This window comes from Accipiter gentilis, chromosome 14 (assembly GCF_929443795.1).
Source record: "Accipiter gentilis chromosome 14, bAccGen1.1, whole genome shotgun sequence".
Classification (NCBI taxonomy): Eukaryota; Metazoa; Chordata; class Aves; order Accipitriformes; family Accipitridae; genus Astur; species Astur gentilis.
Window position 1 is genome coordinate 15,737,644 of NC_064893.1, and position 19,972 is coordinate 15,757,615.

General features: G+C 47.4%; 2 protein-coding genes across 2 annotated transcripts in view; both read right to left on the bottom strand.

Moving 5' to 3' along the window:
* The window catches only part of LOC126045528 (endoplasmic reticulum-Golgi intermediate compartment protein 3-like), a 54,481-nt gene that overhangs the window by 1,979 nt on the left and 32,530 nt on the right, over positions 1-19,972 (bottom strand). The window contains 1 exon segment of the mRNA XM_049816820.1: positions 413-460. Coding sequence (XP_049672777.1) covers positions 435-460 — 26 coding nt within the window. The 3' untranslated portion in view covers positions 413-434.
* On the bottom strand, positions 3,017-19,950 carry LOC126045531 (endoplasmic reticulum-Golgi intermediate compartment protein 3-like). The gene is made up of 4 exons (XM_049816822.1): positions 17,136-19,950; positions 16,216-16,303; positions 14,773-14,892; positions 3,017-4,082 (listed from the first exon to the last, which is right to left on the bottom strand). Exons 1-4 carry the CDS (start codon positions 17,226-17,228, stop codon positions 4,039-4,041), a joined length of 345 nt encoding a protein of 114 aa, XP_049672779.1. The 5' UTR covers positions 17,229-19,950; the 3' UTR covers positions 3,017-4,038.

The window sequence follows — 19,972 nt, forward strand, 5'->3', positions numbered from 1 at the left end:
GGCTGTGTTTCATAATACAGTGACACTGCAACGTCAAGCTCTTTGGTACAGTGTGACAGCAGCTCAGCAGATGGGCATTAAAATAGGTTTTTGTGCGCGCGCGCGCACACACACACACACACAGAGCTGTTGTAAGATACAAATTTGTAATCTTAATTTAGGCTCTGCATTTATTAGAAAGTGAAGACAGGTGACTTGCAACCAGCAGTTACACAGCTTTTAAAATCAAGCAATCTGTCATTTCTCTTCCAAAACTTCCAAAACAAACAAACCCCGCCCCCCAACACTTTGATGTGCTTGCATAGATGTTAAAATGCTATGGTGAACAAACCTAGCGTGGGCACGCTGCACCACAGCACACAGCGTGGACAGATAGTAAAATTAGTTGCACTGATTGTAGGATCTTGCACACCTTTATTTGTTCCAAAGGATCCTCAAGCACTGAAACAGATGGTGAAATCTGAAGGGCAAATGAAAGAGCAGAGAAAACAGCTTTGTTGTTATTAATGGGAGTGAACTCAAATTACGGGTAGAGATTATGCTTTAGTGTACACAAAAATCATGAAGTTTGTATCCTGAAACGCAGATATTTTTTGGTGTTGGATGTATAAAGGCAGGTAGTGAGGAAGAGTGCCATATCTAGGGGAACTGTCAGGTGAAATACAGGTGTAGCTGCCCTTGCAAAAAGCACTTTTAAATAAACTGATGTATAAGCACCTGCATTTGATTTTGCTGTGTTATCAGTTCAGTGAATTCATTTAGGGTTGATTTAGAGGAAGGCTAACTATGTTACATCTACATTATCTAGAGATTTTTTTATCAATTCTGCTGCCCACAGCTAATAATGATTAGCTACTAACTAATTAATTAGCAACTAATGATTCCACTTAATTTGAGTTTTGCTGCAGGCTGAGCACTACAAGCACTGCCATATAATTATATGAAGATTTTGATAAGAATAATACATTGACAAATATTTTTTTTTTTTCTGTTTCAAGTGTTTCCTGTGAACATCCATGGAAGAGTAAAAGGATTTGAAAGCTACATATTGGAGGAATTTGTGTAGTTTTATAATGATGTCGATATATAGTATATGTGTGTATAATATACTTGTGTAGTTCATTTTTTACGTCCTTGTAGTTGATAAATAAACTCAGTTCTTCAAGTTCTTTCTTCAGAACTAAAGTGCTGGGCATTTGCCTTCCATCCCATGCATATCCATCTTCATGAACATGATGGTTTTGATTTTAAAAATGTGGAAAAAGAGCAACCTTAGTCTAATCAGGTCCAGCTACTGCATAAAATGCTTCACTCAGTTACACGTGCCCATTAAAGCATGAAACATTTAAAGGGAGCATGAAAATGTCAGAATTTCTGAATGTATTTTAATGGACTTCCCTTTTCATTTCTGGTGATTTCTTATTTATTTACTGTAATTAAGTTTTTTGTTAACACTCAATTGGGTGCTTTCAGGAACCTATTCTGTGTCATTGTAATGACTCCAGTTGTTGGAGGGGTCTCAAAAGAAACTACTGTGTTGATGTCCTATAATTGAGTTGTCTAAATGAAACCAGGACAGAAATTATAGTAAACACCATTCCATTTCCTGGATACTTAACTGATAGCACTTTTTTTAAAAATTACCAACAAATCTTGATTATTTTTTTTTTAATTTCTTTTTTTTATAATTTTTTTTTAACCTGACTGAATTGGGACAGGTCTGGAAATTTCCAGCATTGAAAACATGCACCTAGTTCTCCCACAAGGAAGGTGCCAGGACTTAATGCTGTCTTTGGACATCACCTTCCCTTTGCAGACTATTCAGGAGCACAACAGCACTGGGGATCGGTGCTTCCCCTGTGAACTAACGTCTCGTTACTCTCGTTCTCAGCACAGCCTATTTCCAAAATTCAAAACATCCAGCTAGTTTTCCCACAAGGAAGGTGCCAGGACTGAAAGCTCTCTCCTCTGGGATCCACCTGAGACTCCTCCCAGGCATCTCCCAGAGTCTTTTGCCCTTTCTTATAGGGACCTCAGATCCCAGGTAGCATGCCCAGACTCCTACAAGGAAGCTACCCAAGATGATTTTTCTCCTTTGCAGGAAGCTGTCTCCTCCAGGATTGAGGCAAGACTCCTCCCAAGCATCCCCCAGAGTCTTTTGACCTCTGCTGTCGGGACCGGAGATTTCAGCTACCTGTCCCAGACTCCTCCAAGTAACTTGCTCGAGATATGTTTTTTCTCATTTAGATATATCTCTCAACTCCAGGAGCCACCTTAGACTCTTCCCAGCCATTTCCCAGAGTCTTTTGACCTCTGCTTTACGTACCTAAAATCTCAGGTAGCAGCCCCAGGCTCCTCCAAGGAAGCTACCCTTGAGGTTTTTTCTTTTTTGGAGGAAGCAGTCCGCTCCACGAGCCACCTGTGACTCCTCCCAGCAACTCCCAGAGGCTTTTGACCTCCCTTTTAGGGACCTGACATCCTGGGTAGCAACCCCAGACGTCTCCAAGGAAGCTACCCAATGTCGCGTCCCAAAGTTGGAGTGACTCAGGTTCGTGGATTTCCTTTGTCAGAATGAAATGACACCAGGGGAGTTCAAACAACAATCAACATTTATTCAACCTAGCTAACCTTGCCCAAGTACAAGTGAACTTATCAATATGAACCTTTGCAACATGTCATTAACCTGCTGTTTGAAAAGAGAAGGGAGGTTGTAAAAGGAACTAGGCCTTAAGCCTTATTGTTTCTAAGACTATTCATATTAGACATATAACTAATGATCAGAATTTGGTTTAGATATGATTAACAGAATGCAGGTGCTTATAAAACAATATGCATAAGCTGCTTATTTGTCCTATGTGTCTTCCCCTCTGTGGCTGGCTTGAAACCCGGTCAAGCTGAATCAACAGAAGAAGGATCATACATCTTAGACCTAAGACATGGAAGTAAGTGATTAACTTTAGAACAAGATAAATTAATAGAATAGCCTGAGTGATTTTCAGAAATTCAAAGGTAATCTTTGATGTGTAAGAAGATAAGTGATTGCGGTGACCGAAGACCTTCTGCCTACGACCACTAACTTCAGAAGAACTGGGACAGGAGAACTGATGAGTTAAGATGATGAATGATAACGACATGGGAACAGAGATTGACTGGAAAATTACAAAGACTTTGGACTGGGACAACGGGTGGTAAAAATGTATATAAGATTGGGAAATTTTTGGAAGGTTGCCATTCACTGCGGTGGTGGCCCAACTCTTAGTTGTTAATAAAGCAAACCTAGAGAAACCCATGTTTGAAAATTCTTTAACAGAAGCGTAGAAAAAGAAATGGAAAAAGGAACACGAAACTGTGTCAGAAGGAGAGCCCTCCCGTTGAGTCACGAGTTTTAGAGCAGACCCCCTTGCTTTCTGGACTCCTTCTCAAAGAGGAGCCCAGGGGCGGCTAGATCCACTCCTAGTCTCAGACTTGGTCAACGGTTTATGTTTAAAAGGATGAGGTGTAGGGACTGTGGAAAAGAGAGAAGAAAAAGAGGGGAAGAGAGAGAGAGAGAAAGAAGAAAAGGGTTTCACCAGTCCTGGGTCCAACATTCGTCCAGCCAGCACAGAGATCCAGTTCCGGAGGGCGCACACTGAGAAGTCGTTCTCCCTTCTTTTATAGTGTGTTAGTCGATGGTCTCGACATGCACAGTTCCTGTTCCCGGGGTTCTCTGGAATCGGTCAGTGAGCTTTGGGCTGGGGGGTTTCATTGCGGAGCTGCCTCTATTTTCCTGCTGGCATGACCGCTTAAGGTAGAAGCACAGTCCCACCTTCCGTGGGGCCTCCTCCTCCAGGCGCATATGCTGTGCTCCTTCTCCTGGTCACTTAAGATAAGGAACTGTGGCTTTGGAGAAGTGCGGTCCCACCCTCCGTGGGGCCCTCTCCTCTGGCCTGTTCACAAAACTCCAGCATTTTTGCAGAGGCCATTTTCTCCACCAAAGTTCTTTAACGAATGTTTGCGACATTGACTATAATTTGTCAGACCATCACACCACCCCGTGGCTCAAACAGTCACTGGACTTTGATTCTCATTCATATCATCTTCGTCTGTGGTGATTTTAATATAGTGGACAGTAGGAGAAGAAAGAGAGATAGCTGAGGATAGCAAGCGGCTAATAATACATTTTACTAAGGCAAGGCCTGCTATTAAACATATACATCCAATTAATATCATAAGTCCAATATTTACAAGCCATTTCCCCATCCTGTCAGTCCCAAGGATCCCAAAATGGAATTTAGCCATGAATTGGGACTCCAGCCATCAAACCAGTCAGCTGGCTGCATTGATTGAAATAATTCAGCTGTTTGATCAGCAATCTCTTCCATCTTTGCCCGGGCTTCTTCAATGGAGGTCGTGGCATTATGAATGGTAATACAACATTCAGATTCAGTCAAGTTTAACACAACACACGCACCTTGGTTTTTTTAAGAATAACATATCTAAAGCCAACCTATTTTGCAGGGTCATCTTGGACACTTGTTGAACTTGTAAGTTTAATTCTCCAAAAGCCTACCCAGTCCAATTACTTAATAAATGCAGTTGCCAGGTGATGTTTTCTAAGACAAATTGATGTCTTTTGAAGGTTACATATGGAGTAAATATGTTTTCGAACATTAAGGAAACTGACCCACAGTATAGTAATCTGGTATACTGACTCCATGTACTGCCCATCCAGGTAGTTCCTCAGGTGGCTCCACCTCTCAACGTGCTCTTTTCGTGGGTGCAGGGAATTTAAATACTCTCGAGGGGCATAACGAAAGGATCCCTACCCCACATTTTAATCCTGCATGATATTCTAATGTTAAATAGGAATAGAATTTCCCATCAGAACATCCCCATGCTAACTCCAAAGGAGCTGGATATATGCTTGTTTTGCAATTGTAGTTATCAGTGTTATTTCATATAACAACTCTTGGCTTAGTATTCAGGGCTGTCCCTCTTATGGGATAGTGGGTGTGGGACAGCCCACAATCAACTCCTTGATTGAGGTCAGTTGTACTGCAAGATTTATCTTTATGTATCCAGCCCTTGGAAGGGTAGCCCCAGCAAGTACACGTCACGAATTAAAGTCCTGATTCCAGCTATGAACCAAGTCTCAGGAGGATTTCCAGGTCCTGTTTTACACGTAAGTAGTCTGCTACAATTAAAAAGGGGCTCTCTGAGATTCTAATAGGTGGGTCAAACTTGGGATCCACAAAAGTTTGTCCAAAAGTAGATTGAGACCAGGCCCACATCATATTGTGGCCATCTATTGAGGATACGTTTGTTGTATTTGGAAGTTGTATACACCAATCAGGATTCCGTTGTACCTTATAGTTGACTTCATAGAAATCAGGTCTGGTTAGGGGATCAAACAGGGGATCCCAAGGGTAGTGTCTGCATGGTCGAGTGCCCTTGACCTTCTTAAAAGTCAAGTTAGCCTTTGGTAAAGATTCATGGCTTGAAGCAATTAGGGGAATTCGACCCACCTATTAGGGATAACAGAGTAACATCAAGGGTCGGGATTTTAAATTCACAAGCACTGTGATATAGTGATAAAGCTTGCTTTATGCTGGGGGAGTTTTCCACTCCTGATATACAGGATCACTTATCATTGGAAGATCCTTCCATTTTACCCATATTTGTTTATCTATCCAGTGCTCTGTCATGTATATTGGAGAGGTAGCATTTCTCATGTTAAAGATAAATGACAAATCCACCAGAATCATGAAAAACCTCAGTCCTTCCTCAGCTGCTTGAGGCAAGGAGATACATAAACCTTGGTCCTGATGTCCCCACAGACTAATAAAACCTCGAATTATTTCCCAAGCGAGGTTTGGTGACCCATCTCCTCCTGAGGTAGCAAAGGTGAGGAAAAGGCTCCTCTTCCAAAACAGTGCTTGAGGTGATAACAGATACATATTGCAAGATACAACAAGCTATTGACTACACAAGTTATCAAAACACTTGGAATTAACATCCATCTCAGACTCTTCTATCGGTTTCTTCTTCATCTTCCAGATTGGACCATAGAAGGGCAAAACCAAAACAGAACTTGGTCTGATGGAACCAGTCATTAAAAAGAAGGAATGATCAACCGAGTATTGATTTTGTGTTCTTTCCCATGGGCATCTGTGGCCACCCAGGCATGAAGGTTAAGGGGGATCTTTAGGGCTAGGGGCACTTGCTCCACAGTGGGCAGTTCCACTAATATTGTTTATCCAGCATAGTGGGGCAGGTGTACAGGGTCTTTGCCACCTTTTGTCCCTGAAACAATAGAAGGAAGTGTGGGATGGAACCCTAGGAGTCAGGGGCAGCCATTTGCCCCCCACCGGCTATTGATTCGGTATACTGCTTCTGGTATTCACAAGGCCCACCCTGGGTCATGGGGCCTCAGAGCTTGTTTTAGAAGTCCATTCGTTCTCTCCACAATACCATTAGCTTGAGGGTAGTAAGGGGTGTGGAAAACCCACTGGATTTCCTCACCCTTAGCCCATTCTTGCACTACTCCAGCAGTGAAATGGCTCCTATTATCAGATTGAATTAATTGAGGCTTGGGTATGGCTTCAGCTTGTGTTAGTCCTGATACTACCTCTACTCCTACTAACACATATTGTTTTCCCTCTGATACCCGAAAGGGGCCAATATAGTCAATTCGCCACGTTTGCCATAAACCTTTGTTTGTCCTTAAATGTATGGGTTGCTCTTTTAAAAGGTTATATTTTTCCAAACGAACTCGATATTGACCGCATGCCAAAATAACAGTGTCACATAATTTTCGTGTGATGGCCCACCCTCTATTAATAGCCTCTTTGTACAGGTCTTTACTCCCTGAATGGCCACGCTTCATGTGCAGCCATTCCAGAAGGTGTTCCCATTTCTCTGCTTCACCATCAATGGCAAGACTGGCTAGACATGTTAAGGAATCTATTTGGTTATTTAGGAGGTGAGCCGGGTTATCTCCTGCCTGGTGTGCAGCAACCCAGCCTACCAAGAAAGATCTCTGCTTGGCGATATTCAGTATTTCTTCCCATTTGTCTTGTTCCCACACTAGCACTTGGTTTACTTCCCATTGGTTTTGTTCCCAGAATGGTAACCATTCAGTGCATCCTTTAAACACTGCATAGGAATCAGTATAAATGTATATTGGTTCTATTGTCTCAGCTTCCTTAATGCCTACGCTCCACACAGCAACTAACTCCCCTGCTTGGGGGCTACCCTCTCCCTCAGTTATCATATGCTCCCCTGAATCAATATGTAATGCTACTGTTCAATACCTCCACATCTTTCCTTCCATTTTTGCGGAAGCATCAGTGAACCACACGTTTGGTAAATGGGGTTTAAAATGAGGAGGCACTTTGGTGTACAACGGAGGGGGTTCTATATCTGGGTGATCAGAAAGGGGATCCTTTATTTGGAGCATATTGGGTGCTCCCTTCTCTATCTGTCTAGTGTGACAGTAGTGGTCTAAGTGGGCATACCACTTCCTTACTGTTTCTCATTGAGCTACTCCTATGGGGGAAGGAGTTCCAGCCAATATTGGTTTCAGGATCTTAAAGGGCCCTCGCAAGATGATGGGCAGCGCTGTATAATTCTCTCAGCTTCCTGTAAGGCTAGGTTAACCACAAAGAGTCCTTTCTCCCAAACTGAATACCGTTTTTCAGCATCCTTAAAGCTACATGAGAAAAACCCTATAGGGCGAGTAGGACCTTCAGGTCCACACTGCCATGAATTGCAAAACCCCATTCTATCTGGAGTGGGTCTGTTGGATGTATCGGCCCTAAGGCCTGGTAAATCCCTGCTTCAAAAATTAATAATTTCAGAGCCTCTTCATGGCCAGGTGTCCAGTCCCAAGCAGTTCTTTTACAGGTTAAATCATATAAAGGGCGATCCATGATAGAGATGTCAGGGATGTGTTTTCTCCAAAATACTAGCAAGCCTAGGGCATGCTGCAGTTCTTGCTTATTTTCAGGCATTTTTGCTTGTTCAAGGGCGGACAAGGTTTCAGGAGGTATACACAGAATCCCTCCTTTCCACCAGATACCTAAAAATTTTAGTTCAGGTGATGGGAGTTGCACCTTTTTGGCAGGAATTTGGAGCCCTAAATTCTCTAAGTGACTAACGATTTCTCTCTGGATTTGCCCCACCGCAGTGGTGTCTGGTCCGCCAATTAGCACATCATCAATATATTGATATACTTTTACTCCATCTTCAGGAGTGATCCGATTTAGTTCCTGGGCCCAATGCATAGTGAGCAATGGTTGGCGAGTGGCAATAGCCTTGGGGAAGCTGTGTAAATGTATATTGTACACCTTCCCAGGCAAAGCCATCCCTATCTGCTTCTTGTAAGGGAACCATAAAGAACATGTCTTTCACATCAATGGTTGCTAAAATCTGGTGACCCTGTTCTTGTATGGTTGCAATTAATTCTGCTATATTGGGGACTGCAGCTGTTAATGGGTCAGTATTGGTGTTCAAACGTTGATAGTCAATTGTCAATCACCACTTCCCATTTGCCTTGTGGACCGGCCATACTGGGGAATTATAGGGTGAGTGCGTAGGAATAACTATCCCCTGTTCCTGTAACTCAGTTATCCCTGAAGTGATCCCTTCCATTGCTCCCAAAGGCAAAGCATAAGTTTTGACATTAACTATCTTTGAAGGTGGGAGAGTTGGTGCCAACTGCAAAAGCCTCATAGAGATTATGAGACACCCGAATTTCCATTCTCTTCCCTTTAGGTCTACTCAAGACCGGCCCTTTATGAGGTTGAGTCCTAGAATATTGGTGGGTAGAGGACCTAGGATCATAGTAACCTCAACAGGGGACAAATACCCTAGCAGCCAGTATTTAACTTCAGCTGTCGGCTACAGTTGGGATCTTCCGAAAACATCTGTGACCCATACCTACTTCTTATCTGCAATTATTCCATTGCGGTTAGCAACATCCACTTGGAGTGCTGACATCTGAGCACTCGTATCAACTAAAAAAGTTACTGGGGTCTTAAAGGGACCAAGGGGAAAAGTAATCCACAGGTCTCCTGTCTTATTTTCAGTAAGCCTCCTTAAATAAACCCACTGGCCATCCCTCAGCTCACTTACTGAGGACGACATGTCTAGTTTCCCGTCCTGTGGACAGTCATACCTTCCTCTGGGGCAGTAGGCGTTTGGGGAGTGGGAGCTGCCAGCAACTGCGGATTCGCCCCCTTATAGCCTTGAATGTCTAACTCAGTATGGGGAGGCTCCTTGTTCTTGTCTTTCCACCCTAGGAACAACTTTTCTAGGACAGAGGTGGGCATGCCATCCATCACATCCTGGGGAATTCCCTTTTCTATCCCTTATGCCCACAGCAAGTTCTGCTGACCCCCATACAGCTTTTTGGTGCAGTCGTAGATGGGGAGGTCGGCCAGGTCCTTCTATTTGGCGGATAGCCCTGCTTTCTTCCCTCATGAGACCCATTCTCTGGCTGCAGTTAATCAATTCCTTTGCCACTTCTCCCCAGGTCAGGGCCCCTCCTGCATTCCACCTGCCTCCTCTAGGTGCTATCGCATCACGTAATCTATCCTGCAGCTGGACAGCGTATAATTTCAAAGAATCTGGTAAACCTCGTATTAGAGGAGTCATTCTATCGGGACTGGCATTTAACAACATTGGAGAGGGCTGTTGTGGCACTAATCGCCTATCATGCATTAACTGGAGACAAGCAGTTTTCTGTAAGCTCTCGGTTAACTGATTTATAGAAGGGGTGTCCTCCATGTTGGTTCTCGTCATTCCATTTTGTCTATTCCCCCTGCCCAGTAAGCTGCCCGCTGCATCAGAGACCACGGTTCCCTAGGATCATCGATAGGTAGGATCACTCCAGGCCTCCAACATCCTTGGGCTTCATCTTCTGACAATAAAATCCGGTCACCACCATTTAGTGACACCCTCCACACATAGTCTGTTTCAGTCTCTTTTGCTAGTTGGATATACTTTTCCTGAATTTTAGATAATTCAGTGGTGGAATATGGTATCGTCTTAATGGTCACGTGTGGTGCTCCACCATTTTGGCCATTGTCTATAGTTTCTGTTTTAATTAATGGCCTCATTGCTATCCCTTCATCCTCAGGGTAAAAAACTTCTCTGGCATATTCTAACTCTTGATTTGGGTATAAAGATTTTTGCTGTTTCACCTGAACTACCTCTAGACCTACCACGTCTAAGTCCGGGTCGGATCATTCATCCGCCTCAGCTCACAAAATTCTTTCCCGATCTAATGCGTCAGACAAGGCGGCATGAAGCCGCTGCGTTGTATCAGCAATTAACTGCCCTTGCAGGACTTTAACTAAATGCTGCAGGCACTGAATCTTCTCCTTATCTGCCTGCTTAGCTCTCATAGTTTCCTGTCTGTCTTCCTGTGCTGCTATGAGTGCGGCCCCTAAAACTGCATGCACTACAGCCTTCCCTTTAACTGGGTGAAACGTGCCTTCTTTAACTAGCTTCTCAATTCTTCCTAAAATGGCTTTTGGGTCATGCCAGTGGTCTCGTGGCAAGGCTACTCCTTTGGCTCCACGTGGACCATTGGGGCCTGTAGCTACTACCTTTCCTTGTGCATGGACTTCAGGGAGCCGTGGCTGCCACCTTTCGTGCCGCGTCGACTGCAGGGGGCCACGGCTGATGGCTTTTGCCCCATGTCAATCACTGGGGCCGTGGCTGCCACCCACTGCCCCGTGTGGACCACAGGGAGCTGTGGCTGCTGCCTTTTGCCCACTGGGGCTGTGGCTGCCACCTTTCACTCCGGCTTGACTGTGGGGGGCCGTGTCTGCTGACTTTCGCCCCGTGTACACCACAGGGGGGCGTAGCTGCCACATTTCTCAATGCGTCGCCTGCTGGAAGCCATAAAAGCTACCATTTACCCCATGTGGACAGTGTCCCGGTGCTGTTGTGCCTGTGAATAGGCTGCAAAGGGAAGGTGAAGACTAGCAAGAGCTTCAGAACAGGTGTTACGGATGAACGTATAACCAAATCCAACAGGTGTTAAAACTCAGATATATTCTTCAGCAAAAGTTAGAAGTCTGGTAATATTTTATAAAACCACAGGCTCAATGATGTAAAGAGAATTAATACTACATGGCCAACTTAAGAATCCCTAAGATTTCAAGAGAGGGCTCCAAATGAGTGTATCACTCAAAAGTGAGGGCTCTCTCCCTCGAGGAGTTACCTCAGGTGGTGCCCCGCCTCAAAGGGGAGTCCCCTACAGCAGATCTGCTGCTCCAAGGAGGACTGTCAACATGTCCTCCAGCGGGACACCGTTTATACACCTGTGGAATCTGACCTGCGGTCATTTAATCCCTACTGGACAAGAAGGTCACCTCAGAGTACCTTGCAGGTCTCCATTGGCCAATTCAAATTTAAATCTACAGCATGTAGGATTTAGGGTTTTTTACATTCCCCTGCTCCGTGAATAGAGAACATTCGTACCCTGCTGGCGGAAAGGGGAGAGGAAAGTGTATTTCCACAACAGGCAAATTCCTTCTGAGAGAAGTAGCCGGATGCTGCGGGTCTTCACCTTCCCTTGGCAGCCTATTCACAGGCACAACAGCACTGGGGATCTGTGCTTGCTCAGAGACGGAAAATCTCATGACGATCATTCTCGGCAGAGCCTTTTTCCAAAATGGCAAACGTCCTCCTTCTTCTCCCACCAGGAAGATGCTAGCCCTGAAAGCTCTTTGTAGGTCTTCACCTTCCCTTGGCAGTCTATTCACAGGCACAACAGCACTGGGGATCTGGACTTGAACAGAGACGGAACAACTCATGACGCTTGTTCTCGGCAGAGCTTGTTTCCAAAAAGGCAAAAGACAGGCTTCTTCTCCCAAAAGTAAGATGCCAGCACTGAAAACTATTGCTGGTCTTCACCTTCCATTGGCAGCCTATTCACAGGCACAATAGCACTGGGGAGTTGTGCTTGCCCAGAGGCGGAATATATCATGACGATCGTTCTCGGCAGAGCCTTTTTCCAAAATGGCAAATGACTGGCTTCTCCCACCAGGAAGATGCCACCCTGAAAGCTGTTGCTGGTCTTCACCTTCCCTTGGCAGCCTATTCACAGGCACAACAGCACTAGGGATCTGGGCTTGACCAGAGACAGAACAACTCATGACACTTGTTCTCGGCAGAGCTTGTTTCCAAAAAAGGCAGACGACAGGCTGCTTCTCCAAAAGTAAGATGCCAGCCCTGAAAACTATTGCTAGTCGTCACCTTCCCTTGGCAGCCTATTCACAGGCACAATAGCACTGAGGATCTCTTCTTGCCCAGAGACGGAAAATCTCATGACGATCATCTCAGCAGAGCATATTTCCAAAATGGTATAATGACAAGCTTCTCTCAAAAGGAAGATCGCAGCCCTGAAAGCTCTTGCTGGTCTTCACCTTCCCTTGGCAACCTATTCACAAGAACAACAGCACTGGGGATCTGTGCTTTCCCAGAGACAGAACATCTCATGGCGCTGCTGCACTACCCTCTATAAGCCTTGAAAAGGTGGCTCCTTGGATCACTAATGCTGGGGAAGGGGATAAGGTACATAGACAGACACTGCTGAGGGGATAGAACATTGCCAGGGCCCTGTTTGTTGAGACTGGGAGGTATAACAGGCAGACGGAAGCGAGTATTAAACACGTCTGTATTTTGTACTAGCCACAGAAAAAAGAGATTTTAATGGAAAAGTATGAAATATGCATGAAAATCAGTCATTAGCCTTACTTCTTTAATCACATACTTTATGGCAACTACCCTCAAGAAAATAAGAACTTTTAGGAAAATATCCCCATTAGTAAACAACTGTGTGAGACTTACTTTCTAAAGCTTGCAACATTCAAAGCAGCTGAAAGCACACTTAAGAATTCACTGTTCAAAACGTGGTATGGCTTTTAATCTCGTAATTACACTCAAAGACAGCATCGGGAAGCATAGAGCTAAACAATCGCTACACTTCGTCAAAGCCATGATTCCCACCCCTTCAACAAGAACACCTGCACGACGCATGGAGTCTTTCAAGACACAGCAACCAGTAACAGCTTTTTAAATGGAATCAGCAGCTGCCTGTTGAGTTGTCTCAGAGAGATAAACCCAGAGGTGATGCACACAGTTTGGATACTACAAAGAAACTGCAGTACATAGAACTCTACATGCAGGGTTTCCTGCAATTAACACAGTCCTCAACTTGCATGCAGATATGATACATGAAATTGGATAACTCTGTCCACATTAAAGGGAAGGAAATGATAAGAACCACCAATAAAGAATTCAATCATTCCTCGTCACTCAATGGAAAGGAGTAAGACAACATCCAAGCACAGAATGCAACCTACCACAGAAATCATTCAGCTATTAACTAGCTTAATGTAACTATGACTAGGAAAAGCCTCCAGATACTACTCCATGAAATTTGGGTATGCTTTACTAATTTTAAGGTCAATACTGCTACAGCTGCCATTTAAGTAACTGACTGAAGTCAGTATCACTAATAGAAACTGATAATCATAGAGTTTAATGAAGATGGCTGGATGCTTCTGATCTAACCTGCAACATGGCTGATGGAAACCAAACTAGCCGCCTGCTTCTTCCAGACAGCAGAAGAAATTGCTTGTTGCCTGCGATGCATCTGATCTCTTTGGAAATGCCTTTCCTAGGTGAGACCCTTCGCTTCTTACGAGTTTCTCTCCCTCTCCCTTGATTATACAAGGAGCCAGAGCAACCGGTTCCGACGGAGTAATGCCAACGGAGGGAGACTGGCAATACAAGTAAGGCAGGAGGCCTACATGCCTTAACAGAGAATTAGATACAGAACAGCTGGTTTTGTCCCCAGGCATTACGTTTGTAACGCCACAACCTCTGAACACAGAGAGGCTGCTGAGCGAAACAGCAGTAAAAGCACTATCACCACATTCCCGTGACAGCAGGAGAAACTCCCGTACCTACCAATCGTTCAGCTCTTGGCTTAGTTTAGCCTTGCAACTTCAAGAACAGAAAAGTTCAATCTGAGTGATACAAATCAACAAATTCAGTTCATGCTGACACGTAGAACTACACCATCTCCCAGAAAAAGTAATAAGGAGCTCGTCTTTTGGAAAGGAAAAGTCGGGACAGTATTACTGTTAGATTGCAACACTTTGCCAGAATCGCTTCTGGTTTGCCTCGAAGCGCAACGATGAGTCATAACACGAAACGAACGTAAAGGCGAGGTTTAGGTAGCCAAGGACCACTTACTACAACCTGTAACCGATAAACCAACTAAAATATATTTATCTAGGCAGGCATTAACACACGCAAAGTAAATGTAGTAAGGTGCAAGCTTGGGCCTAAGGGTCGAGTCACTGGAGCCTTCCCTGGAGAGAGGCTCTTTCCTCTAACCAGGTTGTCCCATTTGCCAGCCCACTGTGATTTAAAGATACAACCAAAGCCAAGTTTTGCCAGAACAGCTGCTCGATTCCTAGTTGTAAAAGAGCATTCACGCAGCAGCTTTATTCCTGAAATGCATCCGTGAGTCCTTGTCCGAATTTCAGAGGGACTAGGCAAAGATTTGCCTCGCAAAAGTAGCAAGTATAACAGCAGTTCACCTGAATCTGTCACTTTAATAGATCTGCGTGCTATAAACTCTTCAAAAGCCTGTGGTCTTTAAATGCTCTTCAGCTGCCACTTGTTCCCGTGAATCTCAAAACCAGGCACACAGTGATGGAAAGACTACAAGAGCATCCATCCAAGAAAGGCAGAATAGCACCTTACCGTGTCTCTCGGCTTCCGGAGTCGCCCGGTTGCCAGCTTTATCCAAACGTTGTTTAAACAGATTGTGCTCTACATCCAGCTGCTGCTCTCCTGCTACGTCCATGGCATCGATGCTCAAATCTGAAATCAGTGAGCAAGGAAAGTAGTCTATAAACACACATTTGTTACGGCCTGTGGCAGGCTGAGGAAGCATTCAACCAGTGAAAATACAGACTCTTTCAGCGAGGGCGATAAGAGCGTGCCAAAGCGGAAGAGTGTGTATGGCTGGGGCCAAGTGACGTACAGGGAATAAAACGCGTGTTGCAGCACCCTGAACGACCCTTCCAAACACGGGGCTGGGTTTGATGTACCAGAAGGACGGCTTCCAGCTGCCCAGAAAGCGTTACCCTGAAAGGTAATACACTTAAGGCAAAAGAAACCAAAACCAAACCCCTCAAAGCCCATAACCATTTCCAGGAGTACAGGAGTTAAGCTTCAAATTGGTTGAAAGCTGCCTCCTCCCTCCCTCTACCTCCTCACCCTTCCCCCTTCACCATCAGCACATTTCCTCGTGACCCCTTTTCACAAAGAAGATTGAGAGGGTCTGTGGTCTTGGCCTGGTATCAAAGCACCGTGATGCACTTGCTGGCTACATGCTCTCTTACAAGACTGACAGCTTCTCTGCACAAAACACCAGGGGCTTCCAAACTCTCTGGCCTTCCCGTGCCCTTTTAAACGTGAGGAAGGCAAAGACCAACAATATCTCAGGTGGTCACAAGGAAGCCAGACTCACTGTGTTTAAAGCCCAATGCATTACCCAAAGGAATCACCGCAACAGAACAAGAGCCAGGGAAGATTAGCGCACGGTCGGATAACGTGCACAGTAGTGGTAAGCAGTAAGACTTGCAAGATTTTCCGTCACTTCACCCCGCAGCTTCGTTTTGAATTTAGTTAAAAGGTAATCCGACTATTAACGCTCACTCCGGTTTTAAAAATTTGGGAGAAAGGTTATCACATGGCGTTGGCGTTACGGTCAGAACTGAAGTACAAAAACCACAGAAAAGTTGCGCCTCGCCAAGTAACTTCCCAAGGAGAAACACTCTAAAGTGTTTCAACAACAGTACAGTCAAATCTGGAGTCCCGAGCACCGAACACCGAACGCTGTGCCAGCTTTTTCAGTGTGACCCAGCTCTCTGACAAAGCACCACACCGTACAGAAACGTAAGGGGGTTTGTACCTTAGCCTCACGTATCACCTCGAAAAACAATACAGCCTGCCTGGAAGTGCTGGTTTGAGTGCCCAGCGGGCCTGGCTGGAATCACCGCGGAATCACCAGGGGTCACCAGTTCCTCCCTGTCTGTGGCCCAAGCAGCAGCGCAGCACTCGGAAGCAGCGGGCACACCGAGCCTGTCGGGCCCTCGGCAAGTATGAAACTTGTCCCCAACATTCAGAAGGCTGACTCACAAGCACAAGGCAGATGTGGAAAAATAACATCGAGACTGATCTTCAGTTTATCTCCCCTTGATGTGTCAACGTACAATTCCGGATGAACCTAGGAACAAAGGAAAAACAGAGTCCTGTTTCACTCGGAAGCCAATCAAAAGGCCGCTTTCCCTCGGCTGATTTTTAAGACTTGGGATTCAAGAGACACCTGAGCTGCTGCCTCCCACCGCAGCCAAGCGCTTGCCATTTCTAACGCTTTTTTTTAAGAAAGCTACTAACTCGGGAACCTTAGAACCTGGGGTGGGGACGGGGGCTCCCGCAAGGAGCCTCCTCGCTTTCCTTTGCATTGCCTGCTTGTAGGCGGCAGAGGCAGCGAGAAGAGACTTTGAGACGCTCTCCTGCGGCCGCGTTACAGGAAGCCCCGAGCCACCCTCGGCGCCAAGCGGCTTTCGGGGGAGGGCAGCCCGCTCCCGGCCTCAAGGCCGCCAGCTCGGAGAAAGAAAGAAAGAAAGAAAAAAACCCCACGCACATCTGCGGCGGGTGAAGCTGCCGCGTGGGCAGCCCGCAGGAGGCGGCGGAGGAGGCGGCGGCTCGGCGGGGGTGCGGAGGCACGGCAGGCCGCCCCGGGCCGCAGGGCCGCCCCGGCCAGAAGCAGCATCGCGGGGCCGGGCCCCCCCCGCCGCCGCCGCCGCCACTCACCTCCTTGGTGAGGTAGTACTGCAGCCCCGACAAGAAAAGCAGCACCACGATGAGCCCGCTGACAACCGTCACTGCCGGGGAGACGAGAACCGCCGTCAGCCCCGCCGGTCGCGCCCGCCTCGCCTCGCCTCAGTCCCGCCTCAGCCCGCCCGCCGCCGCCGCCGCCCCGAGCCGCTGCCGAGCGCCGGCCCGCAAGGCCCCCCCGCCGCCGGCCCCCGGCCGCCCTCACCCCGCCCGCTCACCCAGCGCGCCCCCGCACGTCTTGACCCGAAAGCCCTCCAGGGTCTTGTCTTGGGGAAGGCATCGAACCGCTTCAGCCGCCACAGCGAGTCCATGGCGCCGCGCGGCCCGGAACCAAACCCGCCTTCCGGCGCCGGGCCGGCACCGCCCCGCCACCGCCCCGCCGGGCAGCGCGGCCCGAAGCCGGCCGAGGGGGCGGGCGGGGAGGGGCTGGGGCTCGGGCTCCCGGGCTCCGAGGGGGCGGGAAGGTCCTCGCTGCCGCCTCGCCCTCTTCTGACCCTCCCTGCCAGCGGCCCCCGAGGGGGGGCTCTCGAGATCACCCGGTTAGCTGGGAAGGGCTTGAGACCGAGGCGGAGCTGCTGGCAGAGAGCAGTTTTCACTCACTTTGACCTCCTCCCCATCCCATCCCGTCCCGTCCCATCCCCTGCCTCCAGCTTTGACAGGGCTGGCGTTTGTTACCCCCGCCCTTCGCAGAACAACCGAGCTGTCCCTCAGGCTGGCTGTCGCAGCAACAAAGCTGAAAGCAAATCGCCTCGGGAGAGTGCCAGCGCTTATTGTGCCGAAGCACGGAAGGAAAAAGGAAGGAAAAGAAGGAAAAGGGGAGGAAAAAAGCGCCGCGCTCTTGCCCCACCTCCCATCCCTGGCCTGCACCCTTCACCCCTTCCTCTTGGTACCACCTCCGCCTGTGTTTCCCTCTCTCGTCACAGGGAAGGAAGGGCTACGAACTCAGGAGGTTAAACCGGACAGCAGCTCGGAACAGCTTACTTGTGCAAGTGAAAAAGAGAGTATAAGCTTTTCCTAAGCCACATACTTGCCTAGCCCTTGCTTTTTCCTACTAAAAAAGCGCAGTCCTGCAAAATCTCTTTTATTAAAAAACATTTTAAACATCGCTGGCACTAGGCGATGCTTGCGAACATAAACAGAACCAATGTGTACCCCCGTTGAAAAAGTGCAGTCCTGCAAAACCTCTTTTATTAAAAGAAAGTAATTTTTAAAGTCACTGGCGCTAGGAGATGCTTCCAAACGCAAACAGAACAGATGTACCCCCATTTCCCGCAGCAAAATACAGAGTACATTTGCGGGAAGGGCACAAGACTGGAACGCCGTGATGCTGCAGCTGCTCCTCTACAGGAAAAGAAGGTTCAGAGAGGCTGACCCAGCTTCCGAGCCTCTGCTTCCAGAACAGCGGCTTTGGGCTCCCTGACCACAGCTGCTAAGGAGCGAGACAGCTCTTGGTGAAGGTCTGACAGCTCCTGGCTGGTCTTGGCACAGCACTCGATATAGTCCTGCTTGTATTTTCGTTCTTCTGCCAGCTGCGTCTGCAGAAGGGACACCTGAAAGAGGCAAAAGGCCGAGCTCAGACAAGCCCACGCTCTTAGGACCAGCCGTAGCTCCACAGATCCGGCCGTCAGGGAAGACGCACCCTCCAGCTCCAGCCCGGACCAACACGTTGTCCTTGTGGAACGGGAACTAACAGGTTGCCAGAGCCACCCCGAACTGAGCTCAGATTACCGACAATGCCGAGCTTCTTTCTGGCATACCATTCACAGGCCCAACACCGAGACATGACATGCATATTAAAGAGAGAGGTTGCTACAGGATTTCGTAACCCAACCCTTTTTTTCAAAGGAGAGATTTGGGCTACTGCCACCTTAGTTCCACATGCTTTCTCCTCAGCAGGAGGCCTGCTGCTTACACAAGGTAGTGCAGAACCGTTCTGTTACGATCTACTTTAGAAACCTGACAGCTAGCACGTGAAAGGGGAGAAAACGCTCACGCTTCCTAACTTCAGAGCATTTCACAAATGAGCAGAGCAAAATCTGATGAACACAGCCCAGGGGGCAAAGGAGCCTTAAAGGACTGCTGAGGCCTTCAAAATCCTCAAACTCTTATTATTTCCTGGCAACAGCGGGTCGTGCCTGCTGGGCTTTTTGGTGGGAGAGACCCAGCTGCTCTCACCTCCTGTCAGCTTTGCAGGGCAGGGCAGCGCAGCCACAGCAGCTCTGGCATGTTGCCCTCTGCCTGCTTTGGAGCGGAGGAGATGCCAGCACTGGGAGCAGCGCTCGGTGCTTTGCTGTTTCGGGGAGAACAGCTCAGGCCGGAGGTTCTGCTCTGTTTTCAAAGTGACGTGTGCTTTGCCAAGGGCTCTGTCCCACGTGGGAATGCCATCCCCAACCTCCAGCTAGGAGTACGAAAATACTCTTTCTTGGCAAATGAACTCAAATAACAGAAGCAATTCCTAAAGGAGTTTTATGGCTTATGGAACCTGCTCCGTTTGAATTACAATACCAAGGTCTGCCAACGTAAAGCCAAACCAGGTAAAAAGAGGGTCCCTAATCTGCTAAGCATCTAGAGCAGACTAGGTGGGAAACTCGGGCAGCCAGCTCCGGAAGGGGAACGCGAGGTGCTGAATTAGAAGCCGGTAGCGCGCACGGAAAGCAAGACGTCAGAGGGACTTCACAGCAAACGATACGCGTAGGCTAGGGAACACCACCCCTGAAGAGAGGGACAGCTCTGACCTTCTCTCTGAAATAATAAGGGCACCTTTGTGCAGCTGGCCTTGGAAGCCTCCCACGCTTTGGTAGGTAACCCAGAGGTACGCGTGGGAGAAGCGGCCGTCTGCTGCTAAGAGCATCTCCCAGGAAGGGGGAGATCAAGTTCCAGTTCTGCTGTTTCCCAGACCCAGAGGGGTGCCCCAACTAGCCAGCTGAGGACGATGCTTTGAGCAGAGCACCTTCATTTTCCTGCTGAACTGCTGGAGTAGGTCCACAGTGCGGGCAGACACAACCGTCACAGGGGGAAGGGGGTTCTATCCGTTATCTGTAGCAACGGAACTGCA